Source organism: Marmota monax, unplaced genomic scaffold (genome assembly GCF_021218885.2).
Source record: "Marmota monax isolate L192 unplaced genomic scaffold, Marmota_monax_Labrador192_F-V1.1 WCK01_AAM20220418_F8-fsc00006, whole genome shotgun sequence".
Taxonomy (NCBI): domain Eukaryota; kingdom Metazoa; phylum Chordata; class Mammalia; order Rodentia; family Sciuridae; genus Marmota; species Marmota monax.
In genome coordinates this window covers 12,945,172-12,967,570 of record NW_026693712.1, presented here as the reverse complement: position 1 = coordinate 12,967,570, position 22,399 = coordinate 12,945,172, and the positions used below count along the sequence as shown (strand labels likewise).

The following is a 22,399-nucleotide window of genomic DNA, read 5'->3' as shown; positions in this document are numbered from 1 at the left end:
CCATACCACATTCTTTTTAGATGGTTCCTTTTTTTTTTTTTTAAATATATTTTTAGTTGCCAATGGACATTTAGTTTACTTATGTATATGTGGTGCTGAGAATTGAACCCAGTGCCTCACACATGGTAGGAAAGCGCTCTACCATTGAGGTATAACCCAGCCCACTAGGTGGTTCTTTTTTTTTTCTTCAATATTTATTGTTTAGTTGTAGAGGGACATAATATCTTTATTTTATTTATTTATTTTTATTTGGTGCTGAGGATTGAACCCAGGGCCTTGCACGTGCCAGGCAAGTACTCTACTGCTGAGCCACAATCCCAGTACCCCCAGATGGTTCTTAATGAGTTTCCTTCTGGAACCATCAATGAATCTCTCTGTGGCTTATATCCAGAATCTATTCCTCTCCTTCTTGGTAATCTGTTTTCATTCTTTTCCAACATGGTGTCTTTTCTGATCAGGCCAATTATATCCCCTCTTTGTGCTGTCATGACTCAACTTTCTTTTTCACCCCTAATTATATGCTTGTTATATAACTCTTTAAAAACTCAAATTGGAACATTGTTGCTCTGCTTTAAACTCCTATGTTACCAAAAAGCATTTATTTTATAATTTGACATATGTGTAGGCCTGTTTGATTTTTGTTGTATGTAAATTGTACATTCAGGTGAGCCTCCTTAGAACAGAATCTATATCTGACATTTAAGTAATTTTTCTTCCTGTTTCATGTTCAGTATCTCTGATTACTGTAGTGTCTTTTAGTGTTTGTTCTATTGCTGCTCTCATTTTTTAATTATGGGAAATCTCAAATATATATAAAAATAAAGAAGATAGTATAGTGAACTTGTAGGTGCCAAGATAATGAAGTCCTGTGTATCCATCACCCAGCTTCAGTAGTTATCAGCTCATAGCTAATTCTCTTCCATCTATTTCCACCTGATTGGCCCTTATCATTATTTCTGAATGCCTTTTGGACTTGTAAATAGGAAAAAACATTATTTATCCCAGTCTATTGCAAATGGCATATTTTTGTATTGGATGGCAAATTTTTATATTGTTAAATTTAGTTTTGTGACTCATGAGATAAAGATTCCATTTGGTTTTAATTTTTTAAAATCTGGCAGTTCTGAATATTTCACTGATATAATTTAATATTCATTAATTCAGCAAATATTTATTGAGTACTTATTATGTGCCGGTGCTTATTATTCTAGATACTAGAGATCCAAGATGAATATGATAGAAGACCTCATGTTGCTTGATGTCCACTTTTTTCTTTTCTCTAAAAGGAAGAATATTCTGTGATGTAGCAGTAAAGGCCTTTTAGAACAGAAATTGCAAACGTTCATTTTTCAGAGACTGATAATATGTAAGCAAATTGGGGGGACAAATACACTTATCAGCTTCTTATTTTGCTAGAATAAGGCCTATATAAGAAAATATGTAGTATTTAAATTTTAAAAATAGTTTTACATCAAAAAAGACAATATCAGAGTAAAGGACCATTATTTAATATTTATTTTTATGAAATATTTACTACATATTTCTGTTTTTTTGTTTCAAGACCAATAAAAGGCAGTAACTTTCCATTGGCATTTGTGCTTGACTGCTTTAGAAGGTAGTCTTTTTTTTTTTTAAATAAATATTTTTGTTTCATTTATTTATTTTTGTATGTGGTGCTGAGGATCGAACCCAGTGCCTCACACATGTGAGACAAGCGCTCAACCACTGAGCTACAACCCCAGCCCAAGAAGGTAGTCTCGTATGCTTATGAAGATTTTTAATTAGATGACAACTGATTATTTTTAAAGTTGTGTTATTAACATTCATTGTGGACATTTCAGAATTTTGCTATGCAAACAAATTTGAGGTTTTTCTTCCATTCTTAAAAGCCTAAAATTTATAGAGAAATTTGAAAACTTTTCTTCTTGTGGTACTGGAGCCATGCCATTCATTGGTAGGCAAGTACTCTACTGCTGAGTTACATCTTCAACCCTTTTTAGTTTTTTGTACTGGGGATTGAAACCAGAAATGCTTTACCACTGAGCTACATCCCTAGTCATTCATATATATATATATATATATATATATATATATATATATATATATATATATGTGTGTGTGTGTGTGTGTTTTTTAGTGGTAGTTGGGCACAATACTTTTGTTTTTTTATTTGTTTTTATGTGGTGCTGAGAATTGAACCCAGCGCCTCACATGTGCTAGGCAAGCTCTCTACCGCTGAGCCACAACCCCAGCTCCATCCCTAGTCCTTTTTATTTTTTATTTTGAGATAGGGTTTTCCTATGTTGTGGAGTCTTAACCTTAAACTTGAAATTGTCCTGCCTCATCCTCCAGAGTCATTGATAATACAGGAGTGCACCACTACACCCAACCAAGAAGTAAGTTTTTTAAGAAGTAAACAGGACTGGAAATGTAGCTCACTGATAGAACACTTGCCTAGCAAGCACAAGGCCCTGTGTTCAATCCCAGCATTGCAAAAACAGACAAAAAAGCAAACTAGCATAAAAATCAGAAGCCAGTTACATCCGGGCATGGTGGTAAGAGAGAGGATAAGGCAGGAGGATCACAAATTCAAAATCAGCAATTTAGCAAGGCCTTAAGCAACTTAGTGAGATCCTGTCTTAAATAAAAAGGTCTGGGAATGTGGCTCAGTGGTTAAACACCCCTAGATTCAATCTCCAGTACCAGAAAGAAAAAGAGAAAAGCCAGTTACAGTATATTTTGCCATTAGACAGAGTTCCTGAGAAGCACAGGTCACAAAGAAATGTATTTTGGTTGAATGCAGTGGTACATACCAGTAATCCCAGTGATTCACAACTTTGGTCAGGAGGATCAAAATTTGACTAGCCTCAGCAGCAACTTAATGACACCTTGAACAATTCAGTACGACCTTGTTTCAAAATAAAAAGGACTGGGAATGTAGTGCAATGGTAAAATGACCCCGGGTTCAATTAATCCCCAGTTCCAAATATATGTATATAAAGAAATGAATTCTGTAAAATACAAAACATTTATTTAAACTTTTTTTTGTTTCAATTAGTTATACATGACAGTAGAATGCATTTATGCACTTTGATATATCTTACATAGATGGGATATACATTTCTTCCCTCTACTTAATGTAAGGTAACACTATTCTTCCCTAGTGCTCCCTATTGTGAATTAGCATCCGCATATTAGAGAAAACATTCAGCCTTTGGTTTTGTGGGATTGGCTTATTTCGCTTAGCATGATATTCTCCAGCTCTAACCATTTCCTGGCAAATTCCATAATTTTACTCTTCTTTAAAGCTGAGTAATATTCTACTGAGTATATATACCACATTTTCTTTATCCATTCACCTATTAAGGGACACCTAGGTTGGTTCCATAGTCTAGCTGTTGTGAGTAAAGCATTTAGTTAAGCTGTAATTATCACTTGTTTTGGAAGAGGACTATTGAATCTTAAAAGCATAAGAATAGGGGCTGGGAGCTGGGGCTGTAGCTCAGTGGTAGAGCACTTGCCTAGCATGTGTGAGGCACTGGGTTCAATCTTCAGCACCATATAAAAATAAATAAATAAAATAAAGGTATTGTATCCATCTACAACTAAAAAAAAAAAAAAAACTAGTTCTCTAGTATAATTCTGCAACCTGTACACACAGAAAAATGAAAAATTATATCCCATCTGATTCAAATGTACGATATGTCAAGATCATTGTACTGTCATGTGTAACTAATTAAAACAAATAAAAATATGGAAAAAATTAGTCTATTATAAAACTGGATATATGTGATTCCTGCTCATGCTATTCAGAAGTTAATATCAAATTGGTTATGATTTAGAAAAGACTGAAATTTGTTGTTTTTATTGAGTTAAAATGGCATCATATGAAAATGACTTGATGTAGTTGGAATTTTTTGAAAAGACTACAACACCGCACACATTTAAGTCAACTCTTTCCACTGAAGTATTTTTAAACATTTTACCCAGCTTTAACATCGCCAGCCCAGTGTAAACTGTCCCCTTCAACTCCAGGTCCTGGGAATTGAGCCTCTCGCATGCTAAGCAAGGACTCAACTACTTAGCTCCAGCCCCTACAAGACTTTCTTTTTTTATGGTGTTGGGGACTGAATCCAGGGCCTTGTGCATGGGAGGCAAGTACTCTACCAACTGAGCTATATCCCTAACCCCCTACAAGACCTTTTTTTAATTTGAAAAAGCTTTTTTTTTTTTGTTTTGGTGGGGCCATAGACTCTCTCTTTTTTCCTCTGCATTCTTTATTGGTGCATTATAGTTGTACACACTGATGGGATTTGTTGTTATATATTCTTAAATGCACACACAATAGAATAATATAATTTTGCTAATATCACTTCCTAGCACTTTCTCCTCCCTCTCCATCTTCCACTCCTTGGTCCCTTTCATCTGCTGATATCTGTGAGATCACCCCATCTTTTTCTTTTCTTTTTTCCTTTTTAGCTTCGACACATGAGAGAAAACATGCAACCCTTGACCTTCTGAGTTTGACTTATTTCACTTAACATAATGATCTCTAGTTTCATCCATATCTAGCAACTGACATACTTTCCTTTGTCATTTGATTTTTGTTGTATGTAAATTGTACATTCAGCTGAGCCTCCTTAGAACAAAATCTATATGACATTTAAGTAATTTTCCTTCTTGTTTCATGTTCAGTATCTCTTGATTACTGAATAAAACTTCATTGTGTATACATACTACATTTTCTTTATCCATTCATCCATTGGTGGACATCTAGACTTATTCTATATTTTGGTTGTTGTGAATTGTGCTTTTATAAACATGGGTAAGCATGTATTGCTATAGTATGATGATTTTTAATTTTTTTTTTTTTTTTAGAGAGAATTTTAATATTTATTTTTTAGTTTTCAGCGGACACAACATCTTTGTATGTGGTGCTGAGGATCAAACCTGGGCTGCACCCATGCCAGGCGAGCGCGCTACCGCTTGAGCCACATCCCCGGCCCCATGATTTTTAATTCTTTAGGATAAATACCAAGGAGGGTACAGCTGGGTCATATGGTGGTTCCATGCCTGGTGTTTGGGGGAACCTCCATACACTGATTTTCATAGGGGTTGCACTAATTTATAAAAAGTGTTATTTTTTTTCCACATCCTCTCCAGCATTTATTATTATTTGTATTTTTTTGAGAGCTAAAAGATTTAATTCTATATTAATATACATATATTTGCAACCATAAATTTAGGTAAGATGTAAGTCCAGTTCTTTATTTTGTTATAAGCAATTATATTGAGACTATTGCAAATTGATAACATTTAGCAAATATTAGGAAAAGAATCTACTACCTCAAAGATAAAAGGCAAAGACCTTGGGTGGTCCCTCTGGTCACCAGTCCATTTCCACTCAGGCACACTCTTCCCAAATTGTCTGATCCGATGATGTTGGCCTGCTGTACACATCCATGATGGTCAATCAGCCCAGCTGTTCCCCCCATTTATTTATTTATTTTAATTAGGTATCTATGACAGCAAAATGCATTTTGATTCATTGTACACAATTGCAGCTCAACTTTTCATTTTTCTGATTGTACTATTTGTATTCTTGATGACTACCATTCTGGCTGGTGTGAGAGTTCTTTATATATTGTAAATATTAATTCTCTGTCAAAAGAGTAGCTGGGAAAGATTTTCTCCTATTCTGTAGGTTCTCTCTTTCCATTCTTAATTGTTTTGTTTGCTGTGCAGATGCTTTTTAATTTAATGCCACCTAATTTAATATTAACTCACAGGACCATTTTTTTTTTTTAAAGTATGTTTTTATTTTTTTGTTTTACATTTGATTTGCTTCTTCTGCTTCTTTGAAAAAGATATAGTGGAAATATAACTGCCAAGATTATTGTACTGGAGGTGCAAAAAAGTAATAGTAGTATATAATGTCCTGGATTCTAACAATTGCATTTTAAACCTTGTATATTATTTTAAGTTTTTTTCTCCTTGTGTTTTACTTTGATTCATGTTGTGTTAGTTGTTACAATGCCCGTTTTCAACATACAGATATTCATCCAAAGAAATACATGCCATTTGTGTCCTTTAAACTTTAGTTCCTTCCTTTTTTTTTTTTTTGGATACAATACCTTTATTTTATTTATTTATTTTTATGTTGCTGAGGATCGAATCCGGTGCCTCACACATCCTCGGCAAACACTGAGCCATAATTCCAGCCCCTTTAGTTCCTTCTTTAGGTGACTATTTTATTAGAGTTTCTACTGTGTAGCAGGCAGCAGTTTGGTCCTGGAACTTCTAAAGTATACCAAGACCTTGTAGTCTTTTAGAGACAACACATAATAAATATGGCTGAACCACAGAAGGTGTGGCTTTTTATTTTTTCTCTATTTGAGCTTTTAGGTTAAGACCAACCCTATGTTTGTTTACCTGAGAATATTCTAAATTATTAAATTTATTCTAAATATCCTTTAGAATATTTATTTAGGAAAAATTTAAAAATCAACTGAAATTTCAGTTTGAGTAAAGACTCTTCAACTAACTAGAGTTAATGTTAAGAATGTGTTAATTTTTTTTTTCAATTTTTCTGATTTCTTTAAGAATGTGTTAATGTGTTTCTGATTTCTTTAAGAATGCTATCAGGCATGTTAAGAAATATGAACTTAAGAGGGGCAAACGAACTTGAGGTATTTGTAGCTTGGAACTATCCCATTACTCTGCACACTGAGCAAACCTAATTGAAAGAGTGTAAATTCTGACTAGCTTATCTTTACCATTATTGTAACCTATTGAATATTTTAAAAACTCACAAAAGATTTCAAATATATGCAAAAGGAAAACAAATAATGTTGTGAATCTTGTTCTTATTTCTGGTTTCAATAGTTATCAACAGATATATACTTAAACTTGTTTTGTCTGTAACCCATCTGTAACTTGAACAAATCCCTAACATAGCATTTTACCTTTGTAAACTTAGGTATCTTTAAAACATAAGGATTAAATAAGAATAATAAAACAAAATCACTATACTGTAACACTCCCCTCACAATTGATAAGTTTATTTTGTCAAATATTCAGTTAGTGTTCATATTTCTCAGTTGTGTCATTAATGTCCATTTACAACTGGTTCATTTGAAGCTGGACCCAAACAAGATTACACATTATAGTTTATAGGTTTCTTAAAATCTGTAATGATTTCCCTTGCCCCCCCCCCCCCACTGCCCCTACTGACATTTATTTGTTGAGGAAACAGATCATTTCTCCTAGAGAATTTTCTCACAATCTAGCCTTGTCAGCTTGCATCCTCTGGTATCATTTAACACATAATTCTACCCCTGTATTTTCTGTAAATTATAAGTTGATTAATAAGATTCATACTTATTTTCTTTTTCTTCTTTTTTGGAAGAACGTTTTGTAGATGGGGTTATGTACTTCCTACTGTAGAACATCATTATGTTCATGTCTGGTATTTCCTTTCTGTGTTATAATATTGATCAGTGCACCCAGATTTTTTTCATCCTGATCAATTCATTTTGAAAATTTGCTCATAGTTTTAATAGCCAGTTTTTTTTTGCATTTATTCAACATATTTAGGCATTTGTTTTGTTTGAGGAACATTTTATGGTTTTTCTTACATAAATCATTCATGTTTTATAAATGCATTCCCCGTATATTATTTATTTTATTTTTTAAAAATTTTTATTTATTTAGTCATACATGACAGTAGAATACATTTTGATATATAATACATACATGGAATGTACATACATCAATCATATTGTCTATTCTATTCTGCTGCCCTTCCTATCCTCCCTATTCCTCCCCTCCTCTCCCATCCTTTCTCTCTATCCAATCTAGTGTGACACACTTTTTTCCCCCTTTTTCTCATTACAACATATGTATTCTGTATAACAATGAGGTTCTCCTTCCATCTTCTGTGCAACTCCCCTCTCCCTCTTTTTCCCTCCCACCTCTCTTCCCTATTTAGTGGTAGTCTTCTCATGCTCTTCCTCCCTATCCCATTTTGAGTCACCCCCCTTATATTAGAGAAGACATTCGGCATTTGTTTTTTAGGGATTGGCTAACTTCACTTAGCATAATCTGCTCTAATGCCATCCATTTGCCTGCAAATGCCATGATTTCATTATTTTTTAGTGCTGAGTAATATTCCATTGTGTATAAATGCCACATTTTTTAAATCCATTCATCTATTGAAGGGCATCTAGGTTGGTTCCACATTCTAGCTATTGTGAATTGTGCTGTTGTAAACATTGATGTGGCTGTGTCCCTGTAGTATGCTCTTCTTAGGTCTTTTGGGTATAGTCCTAGAAGGGGAATAGCTGGGTCAAATGGTGGTTCCATTCCCAGCTTTCCAAGGAATCTCCATACTGCTTTCCAAATTGGCTGCACCAATTTGCAGTCCCACCAGCAATGTATGAGTGTACCTTCCCCCACCCCATCCTCGCCAGCACTTATTGTTGTTTGACTTCATACTGGCTACTATTCTTATTGGAGTGAGATGGTATCTTAGAGTAGTTTTAATTTGCATTTCTCTGATTGCTAGAGATGGTGAGCATTTTTTCATGTATTTGTTGATTGATTGTATTTCCTATTCTGAGAAGTTTCTGTTCAAGTCCTTGGCCCATTTGTTGATTGGGTTATTTGCTTTTTTTGTTGTTTAACTTTTTGAGTTCTTTGTATACTCTAGAGATTAGAGCTCTGTCTGATGTTTGAGGGGTAAAAATTTGTTTCCAGGATGTAGGCTCCCTATTCAGCTCGCATATTATTTCTCTTGCTGAGAAAAAAACTTTTTAGTTTGAATTCATCCCATTTGTTGATTCTTAGTTTTAACTCTTGTGCTATAGGTGTCTTATTAAGAAATTTGGGGCCTGCCCCCACGTTGATGAAGATTAGGACCAACTTTATCTTCTATTAGACGAAGAGTCTCTGGTCTGATTCCTAGCTCCTTCATCCATTTTGAGTTGACTTTTGTGCATGGTGAGAGAAAGGGATTCAATTTCATTTTGTTGCATATGGATTTCCAGTTCTCCCAGCACCATTTGTTGAAGATGCTATCCTTTCTCCATTGCATGGTTTTAGCACTTTTGTCTAATATAAGGTAGTTGTAATTTTATGGATTTGTCTCTGTGTCCTCTATTTTGTACCATTGGTCTACCAGCCTGTTTTGGTGCCAGTTTTAATAGCCAGTTTTGATGATGTATGGATCTCTGTTTCATGTGATACTCTAATTCTGCAGTTTCTTTTTCATTATTTCTATAATTCTATAAAGTAAAACTTGGCAGTATTAAACCTTTGGTTATCCTGAAATTCAGTTTTACAAGAAAGACAGAAAAATATGCTTGTTTTCTTTTATTTCAGTTTTCAGAGTGATGAGTTGATTTTCTGTGTATTCCAAAAGGGCTGCCTGTATTTTTTTAAGTATCATTATGGCCGGGCATGGTGGCTCATGCTTGTAATCCCAGCGACTCAGGAGGCTGAGGCAGGAGGATCACGCATTCAAAGCCAGCCTCAGCAACAGCGAGGTGCTAAGCAACTCAGTGAGACCCTGTCTCTAAATAAAATACAAAAGACGGCTTGGGGATGTGGCTCAGTGGTCGAGTGCCCCTGAGTTCAATTCCCGGTCCCCCTCCCCCCCCAAAAAATATTTAAAAATGTATCATTATGAACTCATGTATTTTTATTATATTTGATAATGTTCTACTCCATTACAGTCCTTTTTTTAACAAAATATTTTTTAGTTGTTGATGAACCTTTATTTTTTATATATATTTATTTGTGGTGCTGAGGATCAAACCCAGTGCCCCGCACATGCTAGGCAAGCACTCCGCCACTGAGCCACAACCCCAGCCCCCATTACAGTCCTTTTTGATGTTCAGATTTTCTCATCTTTGACCTGTTGTATCATTTCCTATTGACTCCTGCTGGATTTTTATTTATTTTCCATGCACTAGTCTTTGGTAAATGTCTTTTGGAAGGATAAGTTATACCATGGCGTAGCAAACTCATCTTAAATATTTTCTGCCCAGACCTAGAATCAGCCCTTTGTCTAAAGAACATTTTTTTTAATATTTTATTTTTTCATTGTATTTGGACACAATACCTTTATTTATTTTTATGTGGTGCTAAGGATCGAACCCAGGGTCTCGCACGTGCTAGGCGAGCGCTCTACTGCTGAGCCACATCGCCAGCCCAAGAACATTTTCTTTTAAAAGTACTATTTAGGGACCTTAACAGATGTTAAGAAAAATCAGATTTTATTTGAATAACAGCAGTCTTTCTGAAGTATTTGAATAGCGTGTTGTCAATGGTTTTTAAAACACTGTACAAACTAGCCTTTTACTTTTCAGTTTTCTTTGGCTTAGTTATTGCTAATTAGATATACTTGATCTATTTTATGGTGCATCAGAAATTTTATTTGGGGATTGAACCTAGGGGTGTTGTAACCAATGTGCCCCATCCCCAGTTTTAAGCAGTTAGTTCATGCTTAAAACTATTTTTAGATCATTGAAGATAATGTTGAATCATGTATACAGTACAATGATTAACTGATCCTTTTTGAATAGAAATTTTGAGAGGATTGGTGTTAAGTGCCCAGTTATGTTGTCTGCTATATTATATGGTTTCTCACCTCTGTTTCTTCATATATTAGGAAGAGAAGAGTAATAAAGTTTTGCTTTATAGCCTCTCCTGTTGAGGTGTATTAAAGATCTTCAGGAGCTGGACATGGTGGTACACATTGGTAATCTCAGCATCTAGGGAGGCTAAGGCAGGAGGATTGCAAATTCAAAGCCTACCTCAGCAGCTTAGCAAGACCCACTCAGCTTGAAGTAAAACTTAAAGAAGGACTGGGGATGTAGCTTAGAGCTCAAATGCTCCTGGGTTCAATTCCCAGTACCACATACAAATACACACTCACCCATATACACACATGTCCTAAATTCACTTTAATTTGGTTCGTGTATTATAGAGAATGTCTGACTTTGGATATAATACGCTGATTAAACTTTATAAATTTGTATGTCTCATGTGGAGTTGTCAGTTAATAATATGCTTTGTTTTTTTCCTTTTTTCTTTTGGTGGTATTGGGGATTTAACTCAGGGAGCAAGTTCTGGGGATGTAGCTATTGAGCTACATCCCCAGCCCAAGATACTATTAAATAGCCAAAGGAAAGTTTGCTTTTTGATATATTTTTTCTCTCTTTTTAAAATTGTGCTAGAGATTAAATCCAGGACCTTACCCATATGATTATTCTTTTTCTAATCTTGTTCTTCAGAATTTGACTTCATTGTGGCTATATTGTTGTATATTTTATACACACACACACACACACACGCATGCTGTCTTTAAAAACATGATTCATAGTATCTGGGATAATTTCATATGTCCAATGCTTGTCTGTGTATCAAGGTTTTTGTCTTTGTTCTGTTATTGACTTACCCATGGGGAATAACAAATTATTGCTCTCTTTGAACATTTCTTATTCTTTGTGAGGTTATGCTTTTGGTAGTAGTCCATTATTATCTTTTCTTTTCTCAGGAGAGTATTTTTTGTGCAAACCTAAAATATGTGGTTTTGAGGCCAGTGTATGTCGGATAGCCATCAATTGCATATCTCTGGATACAAAATGCTATGTGAATAATAGCTCAGGACTCCTTTGGTAACTTGACATGGTTGGTTGGTTGTTTGGCTTTGGATATAATGAACACATAGTTGTTCCATTTAAGATTCTAAAAGATGGAGATTATGTAATTGTACTACCTAGTTCTTATTGTGTTTATACCTGAATGCATCCTAACCAATGGCGAGTCTGTACTTTCTTAAGTTAGAAAGAATCTCAGTAACTTCCTGCTCAACTACTGTTCCTGTTGGTATAATTTTCTGTGTCTTGGCTCAGTCTCAGGAAGTACACTATGTACACTATTACCTAAGAGAAGCTCGTGACTCTCAATCCCAGCTGCCCTCCTATTCTTTCCTCTATAGGACAGCCCATGTACTCTCGTGAACATGGTGCTGCTGCATCTGAGCGACTTCAGTTGGGGACACCGCCTCCTCTGTTGGCTGCTCGTTTGGTGCCACCTCGAAACCTCATGGGATCCTCCATTGGGTATCATACCTCAGTCTCCAGCCCCACCCCTCTGGTCCCAGGTAAGCTTTGCTGCAGTTGGCCATCCACCTTACTGATCTTTTATACCTGAAGCTGGTCACCTAAGAGGTGGCCTGACATCCTGATCTGCTGTCGCATATTCCTATTTAAACTCTTAGGTTTTATTATCTGTTCCTCTGCTGCTTTTCTTTGTTTTTATTGGCTACTGGATGAATAGGCCCCCTGTGTGTCTGTCATCTTCTGGTGTCTTCTGTATTTACTTTCTGTGTCTCAGTAATGAAGTCATGCTAATTTCTGATTGAGTAGACAGGAAGGTAGTATCTACTTGAGTGTTTTCTTTCCTTTTTTTTTTTTTTTTTTTTGGTACTGGGGATTGAACCTAGGGGTGCTTGATCCTTGAGCCACATCTCTAGCTTTTTTTTTTATATACTCCATTTGGAGACAGGATCTTGTTAAGTTGCTTTAGGACATGCTAAGTTGCTGAGGCTGGCTTTTTGCTCCACCCCTGATGCTGGCTGTTTTTTTTTTTGTTTGTTTGTTTGTTTTTGAGGCTGTTTTTGAACTCATGATCCTCCCACCTCAGCCTCCTGAACTGCTGGGATTGTAGGCATGTGCCACTGCACCCAGCTACTTGAGTGTTTTCTAATTAATTAGTTATACATTATGAGGAAAAATTAGGGTAATTTTTCTTTAAAATAAACAAAAAAAAATTGGTTTCTTGCTGATTATGGATAAAATATCCCTACCCTCCCCCCCTTCTACCTCTCATTGTATGGACTAATTGAATGTAATGTGGTGATTCTTGAAAAGAACTCTTCCCTCCTGTTGATGTGTATATTTTGAAGATCTGTGGATTGCTTTGTCTCATGAGACTGTTTTTTTAACCTTTTTCACTTTGTCTTTAGATTTCAGTTCATCATAATTAACTAAAGGACTTTTAAGTTTATTGGCGTTATGTGTATTCCCAGGAATTATAGAACAGGGACATTTGATTATGTAACTTTAAAACTTTCTGTAGCCTTGACTGTACAAGATTTTGTTAGTAATGCCACATGGTAAATGAAAACTTTTAAACATATTTTGCTGATTTTTTAAAAAAATAAAATGGCATTTTTATTTTTTATGTTATATAATTTTTAGACACTTACAAAAACCATGGAAATTATTATTTTACGTATCATCAAATTATGTCAGTCTTAAACACATTCAGCTTTAATTAAGCAAGTAGATGATATTTATTTTCAAGCTACACATTGTTCCAATGCACGTTTCTGTCAAAAGGGTATACTCACTATTGAAAACTATAGTTGTCTTGAAACAAACAAACAAAAAAGTGGGGGCGTGGCTTAGAGCAGAAGCTGAAATATTTAAATAATGTGAAGCCCGAATATAAAACCCAGATAAGTGTAAGTATAGCCTCCTAATTCTTGAGGTGAAAGCATCTGTTTGGTTGTGCTTTTGTTAACTATCATCAGACTACTTTGAAGCTTAATGAAAGCTTTGAGAATAAAATGTAAATTCTACGATAGGAACATTATTGTGATAATAATTGATTATATCTCCTGAGTCATTGTCTTCTGAGTAGGGCAGCACAAAGGGCTCCGGTGATTAATTTCAACATTGGTTAACATTTGAAAAGATAAATAAAATGGACAAACATTTCAAGAAGTAAACAATAAGAGAGGATCAGTTTTTAATACACTGATATCCCTTCTGTGCTACTCCCATGAACTCCTTCAAAACCAGAAAGGGAAGAATGGAGGGAAGGTAGGGAGAAGAAGTACTGACTAGCAGTTTTAGTTCTAATGCCAAATATCTCAGAATCATTTGTGCTTTAATGTCATTTTATTGTTTAGGCTCATGGTAGCTTGTTTATGGTTTGTGCAAGGAGAGAATATAAATTTTGCTCATGAATGTAAAGTTAGGGAAAACACAGTATTCAGGGGAGAGGTTTAATCTAAGAGGGTTGTGAGAAATTTGCTGCTTTGAGGACTTCTGAATCCTAGTAGTGCTCATTTAGATAGGCACTGCAGTTTCAAATGCTTATATGAGTCCAGAAAGATCCCTAAATTTGCTAACCTTATACTTTGGATCGTAGAAGTAATTGATCATTATTGAAGATTTGAATGTACCTTATCTTATAGCTTTAATGTGAACCACTTAAGGGCGCAAGGACTTCTAAATAACATTTATAAAAATTAGTTCTTCAGTTAATTCAAAGGTTTTCCTTTTATGGAAGATGAAAAGGATTTATACCATTTGGAAAACACTTTCAGAAATTTTTTAGCATTAACATAATAATTATTTAATATTATAATTTTAAAAATTAAAATCTTAGTTTAGGGAAGATATAGGACATTTGATAAAAGTGAAGAAGGTCATATTGAGATAATTATATTTGTAAATATAAAACTTATCTAGATGTTTTATTTGAAAAAAATTTTTAATACATACATAAAACCAGCTAATACTTCTTTACTTTGAAGTGCAGATAGTCAAACGAATTGGTAAGACATGAAACTCAACAATCTTCCATATATGGTATACATATACATGAAATGTGTATTGAAGTTTGGATTAGGCAGTTAATATATAGGGTAGAAATGACTACGTGAATGAATCTGGTAGTATATCAGAGTTTGAAAATGGGTATATTTATGTTTTGTGATAATAGTATTTTTTCTTTCACTTCCAAACAGAGTATCTATAAACTGTAACTCAAAAAGAAATGTATGCTGGTTGATGTAATTATATTTGTTGAAGAATATATATTTATTATTATTTATTTATTACCAGTTATTTATAGTAATGGGAAGTAGTTTAACTTCTTTCTGATTTGTTATATGTTTTGTTTTGTTTTCCCTTAGATACTTATGAACCTGATGGTTATAACCCAGAAGCTCCTAGTATTACCAGCTCTGGTAGATCACAGTATAGACAGTTCTTTTCAAGAACACAGACACAGCGTCCCAACCTGATTGGTCTAACATCTGGAGATATGGATGCAAATCCAAGAGGTGAGAATGTCTTGAACTTTTTCTGATAATAAGTGTAATGCAGTAGTTGGATAGCTATCACATTTGCATTTCTGACCTCATTTGAGGAAATTATGTATATACTCTTTTTGAAGGGCATTATGCAATCACTTCAAATTTTTAAAAATTTTATCTCCAATTTTGATTTTAAAGCAATAGTTAGAATATATTCATTTTTTAATACAGATAATATTAATGTTATTTAATTGCTTTTTGGGGCATAGGACTTCATACTGTTTAAGCTATATACAAGGTATTATGCTAGATATTAGTATAGAAGATGAAATGATTGTTCTCTTTCCCTCAAATAACTCATTATTTGTACCCTGAGAGTTCTGTTTCATGCTAATAACTGAGGACCTAAAACATTGCAATTAAATTATCATTGGACCATTTTTATCACTTCTAAGTAAAACCATAGTTTAGAACCTATTATAGCTCTTAGGCACAAATGTTAAAAATTAAAGAAATTAAAAACAAAACAAGATTAGACATTAGCCTTTACTTTTAATATGGGTTGATAACCTCTTTTTCCCCACCCTCCAAAAGAAGATTATTATTTTTTTTGGCACCACGGATTGAACTCTGGTGCACTTGATTACTGAATCACATCTCCAGCCCCATTTTGTATTTTATTTAGAGACAGGATCTCACTGAGTTACTTGGTGCCTCGCTTTTGCTGAGGCTGGCTTTGAACTTGTGATCCTCTTGCCTAAACCTCTCGAGCCGCTGGGATTACGGGTGTGTACCACTGCGCCTGGCCAAAAGAAGATTATTTAACAAGTGTGGTGACTCCAGTTACTATTGCTTTAGTTAAATTTCCAAAATTTAATTTCAGCTTGCGTTACTGGCCACATGCCATATTTAACATATTTTCTAATTTAATCATGTGGTGAACACTTTTCTATTATTTGCTGTCATGATTTTATTTGTCTTTACTGTCGTTAATAATATTATTACCACTGTGGTTTTTGTTTTAAGATTGTACCAAATGGTCGGGTGAGGTGGCTTGGGAGGCAGAGGCAGGAGGATCACGAATTCAAAGCCAGCCTCAGCAGTTAGGCTCTAAGCAATTCAGTGAGACCCTGTCTCTAAATAAAATACAAAATAGGGCTGAAGGTGTGGCTCATTGGCTGAGTACCCCCGATTTCAATACCCGGGTACCAAAATTAAAAGAAAAAAAAAAAAGACTATACCAAATGCCTATAATGTGCTTACACACACACACACACAGAAATATATATATAAATATGTGGTATATATGATTTTATTTGTATGTATAAATACATTTGTAAAAACTTATATTTATACTTAAATTTGTATAAACATAAATTTATAGACAATTTATATTTATGCATACATATAGTTCTCTCTCTCATTCTTTACAACAGCTCATAAAAGAGATACTGTTTTTATACTTATTTTTCAAAAGTGAAGCCACTGGGGCATATTATTAAAGAATTTGCCCCAAATCACACAACTTCTAAGGGTCAGAACTGGAATTTGAACCCAGGTCTACCTAACTCCAAAGAATATGTTCTTACCTTCTTTGTTGCACATATTGTTAACCTAGTTACCTGAAATTAGTGGGAAGTTCAGGTTCTCAATGATTTCATGTCTTCCCTTTGTAAATAACCTGGTCTGGTCTGTCTGTACATTCATACATAGTAATCCATAGATAATCTCTGTCACTGAAGAAGTCATGTGGTTTGTATACTAAATACTTGCTTTGTTGTCTTGTATAAGTACTAAACCTCCAGATATCTTTATTATTGTTGTTTTAACGAAGCACCTCAATCAAGAAAAGCATTAGGCAATGTGAAGTGGTAATCATAAGAACTATTTAAGGAAAGTGCAAGGGCATCTCAAGTTCTAGAATGCTTTACAACATCACAATTATTGTCTCCTCCATTAGCCTTCTAAAACACAAATCGTACAAGGGCAGGATTTTTTTTTTTTTATTGGTTGTTCAAAACATTACAAAGCTCTTGACATATCATATTTCATACATTAGATTCAAGTGGGTTATGAACTCCCATTTTTACCCCAAATACAGATTGCAGAATCACATCGGTTACACATCCACATTTTTACATAATGCCATATTAGTAACTATTGTATCCTGCTACCTTTCCTATCATCTACTATCTCCCCTCCCCTCCCCTCCCATCTTCTCTCTCTACCCCATCTACTGTAATTCATTTCTCTCCTTGTTTTTTTTTTTCCCATTCCCCTCACAACCTCTTATATGTAATTTTGTGTAACAATGAGGGTCTCCTTCCATTTCCATGCAATTTCCCTTTTCTCTCCCTTTCCCTCCCACCTCATGTCTCTGTTTAATGTTAATCTTTTCCTCCTGCTCTTCCTCCCTGCTCTGTTCTTAGTTGCTCTCATTATATCAAAGAAGACATTTGGCATTTGTTTTTTAGGGATTGGCTAGCTTCACTTAGCATAATCTGCTCTAATGCCATCCATTTCCCTGCAAATTCCATGATTTTGTCATTTTTTTAGTGCAGAGTAATACTCCATTGTGTATAAATGCCACATTTTTTTTATCCATTCATCTATTGAAGGGCATCTGGGTTGGTTCCACAGTCTAGCTATTGTGAATTGTGCTGCTATGAACATCGATGTGGCAGTATCCCTGTAGTACACTCTTTTAAGGTCTTCAGGGAATAGTCTGAGAAGGGCAATAGCTGGGTCAAATGGTGGTTCCATTCCCAGCTTTCCAAGGAATCTCCATACTGCTTTCCAAATTGGCTGCACCAATTTGCAGTCCCACCGGCAGTGTACAAGAGTACCCTTTTCCCCACATCCTCGCCAGCACTTGTTGTTTGACTTCATAATGGCTGCCAATCTTACTGGAGTGAGATGGTATCTTAGGGTGGTTTTGATTTGCATTTCTCTGACTGCTAGAGATGGTGAGCATTTTTTCATGTACTTGTTGATTGATTGTATGTCCTCCTCTGAGAAGTGTCTGTTCAGGTCCTTGGCCCATTTGTTGATTGGGTTATTTGTTATCTTATTGTTTAATTTTTTGAGTTCTTGGTATACTCTGGATATTAGGGCTGTATCTGAAGTGTGAGGAGTAAAAATTTGTTCCCATGATGTAGGATCCCTATTTACCTCTCTGGGCAGGATTAATTCACTAATTTATTTCCAAAATCTTCTACATTTTCAGAGCTATAAAATAGTTGCTTAAGAAATACATGTGAAATGAATGAGCTTTTATGTCATAATTTCCTTGATTGTCACATAGATTAAGTGGAACATAGCACTTCCCACCTGTGTCCATCCCTCTATGCCCGATAAGTTATTCTTTGCTTGATGGAGTTGCTAAATTTAGGGGAAAATACTCAGGGTATAATATACATGGTTTTGTGTGATTTTACTTTTTTGTTCAATTCATTTCTTCCCGCCATTGATAAGTATAAGTTTTACAGTATTATTATAGTGTTTTGTTCATAACTGTTTTGAGTAAACTATGTCACTATATAGTATTGACCTTCCTCTTCCCTCATGTTTTTCTTGAATGACTTGAAAGTAAATGACAGATGCTGTGACACTTTAAAACTTTTAGCTTACATCTAAGAATAATACATAGTCCTAAATAAGCACAGTATTATTGCCCAGTAAGAATCATATTTCCATAATATACTATCCAGTTCGTACAATATGGTGAACTTCTTGTGGGATTACATCTGAAGACAGATAATGTCCCTTCATTAATGGTGCTAAGTTTGATTATTTCTCTAAGGTGATATATTATCTTTTTATTTTATAAGTAAGTAATTTGTAGAGTGGTGTTCTTCAGTAACCTTTATCCAGTAATTTTTTTAACGCATTGATGATCCATGCCTGAATTAGTTATTACATTGGGGGTTGCCTTTAAGTTTTTTACTTGAATTTTTATTTTTTAAAAGAGAATAAAGAAGCATTGTAATTTTTCTTGCTATTAGGCATTTCCAAAAAGGCAATGATAGTAGTTGCAAGCTATTCATAGATCTTTTTTTAGACTAAATACTTTAATCATCTGAAATTCCCACAAAACTCAGTAATATGAATTTTTGTTTCCAACAGCTGCTAATATTGTCATCCAGACCGAACCACCAGTTCCTGTTTCAATTAATAGCAACATAACCAGAGTAGTTCTTGAACCAGATAGCCGAAAAAGAGCTATGAGTGGTTTGGAAGGGCCACTCACAAAGAAACCTTGGCTGGGAAAGTAAGATAATTTTCTTGATAGTAACATTTAATTGGTGTTTTTGAGATTTGATTGAATTAGTAAAATTGTTAAAATTAAGAGTTGTCATTAACCATTATTTGAAAATTATGTGTCTCAAATTTAGGCTTCCAGGAGACATGTTTAGAATGTCCTAAAAATTGAAAAGTTAACAATAACATAATAGATATTTGTAACGTATGTATTTCTATACTTAATGCAATATTAAAAATTATTGTGACACTAGAAATAAAAAGAAAAGAAGAAAAAAGTTTTGTACCTTTGCAAAAGTTGAAAAACTCATTATTGAAAAATGATGCTCTAGGGCTGGGATATAGCTCAGTTGGTAGAGTGCTTGCTTTGCATGCATAAGGCCCTGGGTTCAATCCCCAGCACCACACACACACCCAAAAAAAGGAAAATGATGTTCTAGGGCTGGGATTGTGGCTCAGCGGCAGAGTGCTTGCCTCTCACATATGAAGCACTGGGTTCAGTCCTTAGCACCACATAAAAACAAACAAAATAAAGATAGTGTCCATGAATAACTAAAAAAATATTTAAAAAAAAAAAAATGGTGCTCTAGGCTGAATGCAGTGGTACATGCCAGTATTTCCAGTGAGTCCAGAGGCTGTGACCAGAGGAACGTAAGTTCAAGACCAGCCTCAGTAATTTATAGAGACCCGTCTCAAGGAAAAAAAAAAGGGGGGGGGGGGCTGGGGATGTAGTTCATGGGTTCAATCCCCAGTACCCAAAAAGAAAAATATGGTGCTCTATCCTTGCTTTAATGTTAGGCTTTGGTAATTGTTGTAGGTCTTTTTTTTTTTAATATTTATTTTTTAGTTTTAGGTGGACACAATATCTTTATTTTACATTTATGTGGTGCTGTGGATCAAACCCAGTACCTCATGCATGCTAGGCAAGCACTGTACCACTGTGCCACAACCCAAGCCCTAGCGCATCATACCACTGAGCCACAACCCCAGCCTGTTGTAGGTCTTTTTAACATATGATTTTTTTTTTTAAGAGAGAGAGAGAGAGAGAGAGAATTTTTTAATATTTATTTTTCAGTTTTTGGTGGACACAACATCTGTATTTTATTTGTATGTGGTGCTGAGGATCGAACCCAGCACCCCGCGCATGCCAGGCGAGTGCATTACTGCTTGAGCCACATCTCCAGCTCAACATGATTTTTTTTTTTTTTTTAAAGAGAGAGAGGGAGAGAGAGAATTTTTTTAATATTTATTTTTTAGATTTCGGCGGATACAACATCTTTGTTTGTATGTGGTGCTGAGGATCGAACCTGAGCCGCACGCATGCCAGGCAAGCGCGCCACCGCCTGAGCCACATCCCCAGCTCCCAACATGATTTTTAATGTCAATTTGGCCTCTTTTTGTAATATCACACAGGTCTCTTTTTTTCTTTCTCTCCACCTGTTTTATCAAGATAAGGGTTATGTTGGGCTGGGGTTGTGGCTCAGCCGTGGATTGCTTGCCTAGCACGTGTAAGGCCCTGGATTCAATCCTCAGCACCACGTAAAAATAAATGAAATAAAGGTATTGTGTCCAACAACTTAAAAAAAAAAAAAAAGGAGTATGTGAGAATTGCTTAGTAATTTCTGAAGAATGCTAAGAACTTACAAAAAACAATTTTTTTTTTGTGGTGCTGGGGATTTAACCCAGGGTCTTGTGCCTGCAAGGCAAGCACTCTACCAACTGAGCTATATCCCCATTCTCCCAAAAACACTTTTAAATAAATAGGAATTTTACTTACTTTGCTAATTTACCTCTTGGGAAAGCATGAGGTGGGAGAATTAACGAGGATCTATTAATATTTGTTTCAGGCAAGGGAATAACAATCAGAATAAACCAGGATTCTTGCGAAAGAATCAGTATACAAACACCAAATTAGAAGTCAAGAAAATCCCTCAGGAATTGAACAACATTACCAAGCTCAATGAACACTTCAGCAAATTTGGAACGATTGTTAATATCCAGGTAAATGTTGCTATGTCAATAACAGAATCCATGTATTCTGTGTGTCTTGGTAGTGTTCTATCAGCTCACCTTGCTTAAATGAGTCAGTAGTAATTATGATCATTTCTTTTAAGTGCTATGAACGTTACACTGTGTATCTGTATACCCACCTTTATAGTGGAATTGTGAAGCTGAATTGTTCTTGTGAATTCATTTGATTTTTTTCTCTGCTACCCCTCTTAAAAAAGATAGTCCTATATCTTAACAAATGACTTTTTCTCCCCTATATTAGTGTTACAACTTAGTAACTGAGATTTTTGGTAATTTCTAAGCCTGTAATCTTGTCTGTTGACTGATTTTTTTTTTTTTTTTTTAATATCTTGGTGAAATACTAATTGTTTTAGGATGGTTCTAACGTTGAGAATTTTAGGCAGTAGAATATGTTATCCAGGACCAAAGAAGCTATAGCCTTTTTATTTTGTTGTGTTCTTGTTAGATATTTGAATTTGTGGTTGGGTGTTATAACACATAAAGAAAGACAAGTTTAATTTGAAATTTCAATTTGATAGTTGCTAGTTATCATTAAGCCAAAATATAATCGAATTTAAGAAAATAGTATTGGGAGACTTGGTATTTCAATATACTGAAAAAAAAGTGGTTTTTTTTGAGAAATTTGTAAACATACTTTTTTCCTTGGGTATAAAAGTAGTAGATGTTCAGTTGTATAAATAATTGGAAATACATTAAACACAAGTGAAAAAACAAATCACCAAATCTTTCTGCTTGGCAGTGATGACTGTTTATCTTTTGATGAAAAGACATGCTGTTTATATTTATATGGAAGTATACATAACACATATTCTCTTTTTAAAAATGCTTCACTTAAAATCACAAAAAAATGTGATTATACCAAATAACCCTCTTTTTTTTTCCTGTTAAAATTTTCTTACATCATTATTTCTTTATGGCATTTAAGAAAATGTACATGACTTAAAGTAGGTAGGTGCAAATCACTGACATGGATGCTGGGCTGATTTGGTT

The 22,399-nt window shown here is 34.8% G+C and overlaps 1 protein-coding gene across 8 annotated transcripts in view; it reads left to right on the top strand.

Moving 5' to 3' along the window:
* Rbm27 (RNA binding motif protein 27) overlaps positions 1 to 22,399 on the top strand; it is a 78,913-nt gene that overhangs the window by 32,584 nt on the left and 23,930 nt on the right. For 5 of the 8 annotated variants that reach the window (XM_046460224.2, XM_058584250.1, XM_058584249.1 and 2 more), the window contains 4 exons: positions 12,005 to 12,169; positions 14,996 to 15,145; positions 19,244 to 19,388; positions 21,226 to 21,379. In XM_046460224.2, the coding sequence (XP_046316180.1) occupies positions 12,005 to 12,169; positions 14,996 to 15,145; positions 19,244 to 19,388; positions 21,226 to 21,379 (614 nt within the window). The remainder of the gene's footprint in view (positions 1 to 12,004; positions 12,170 to 14,995; positions 15,146 to 19,243; positions 19,389 to 21,225; positions 21,380 to 22,399) is intronic. The other 3 variants (XM_058584251.1, XM_046460226.2, XM_046460225.2) reach the window with 1 other exon arrangement.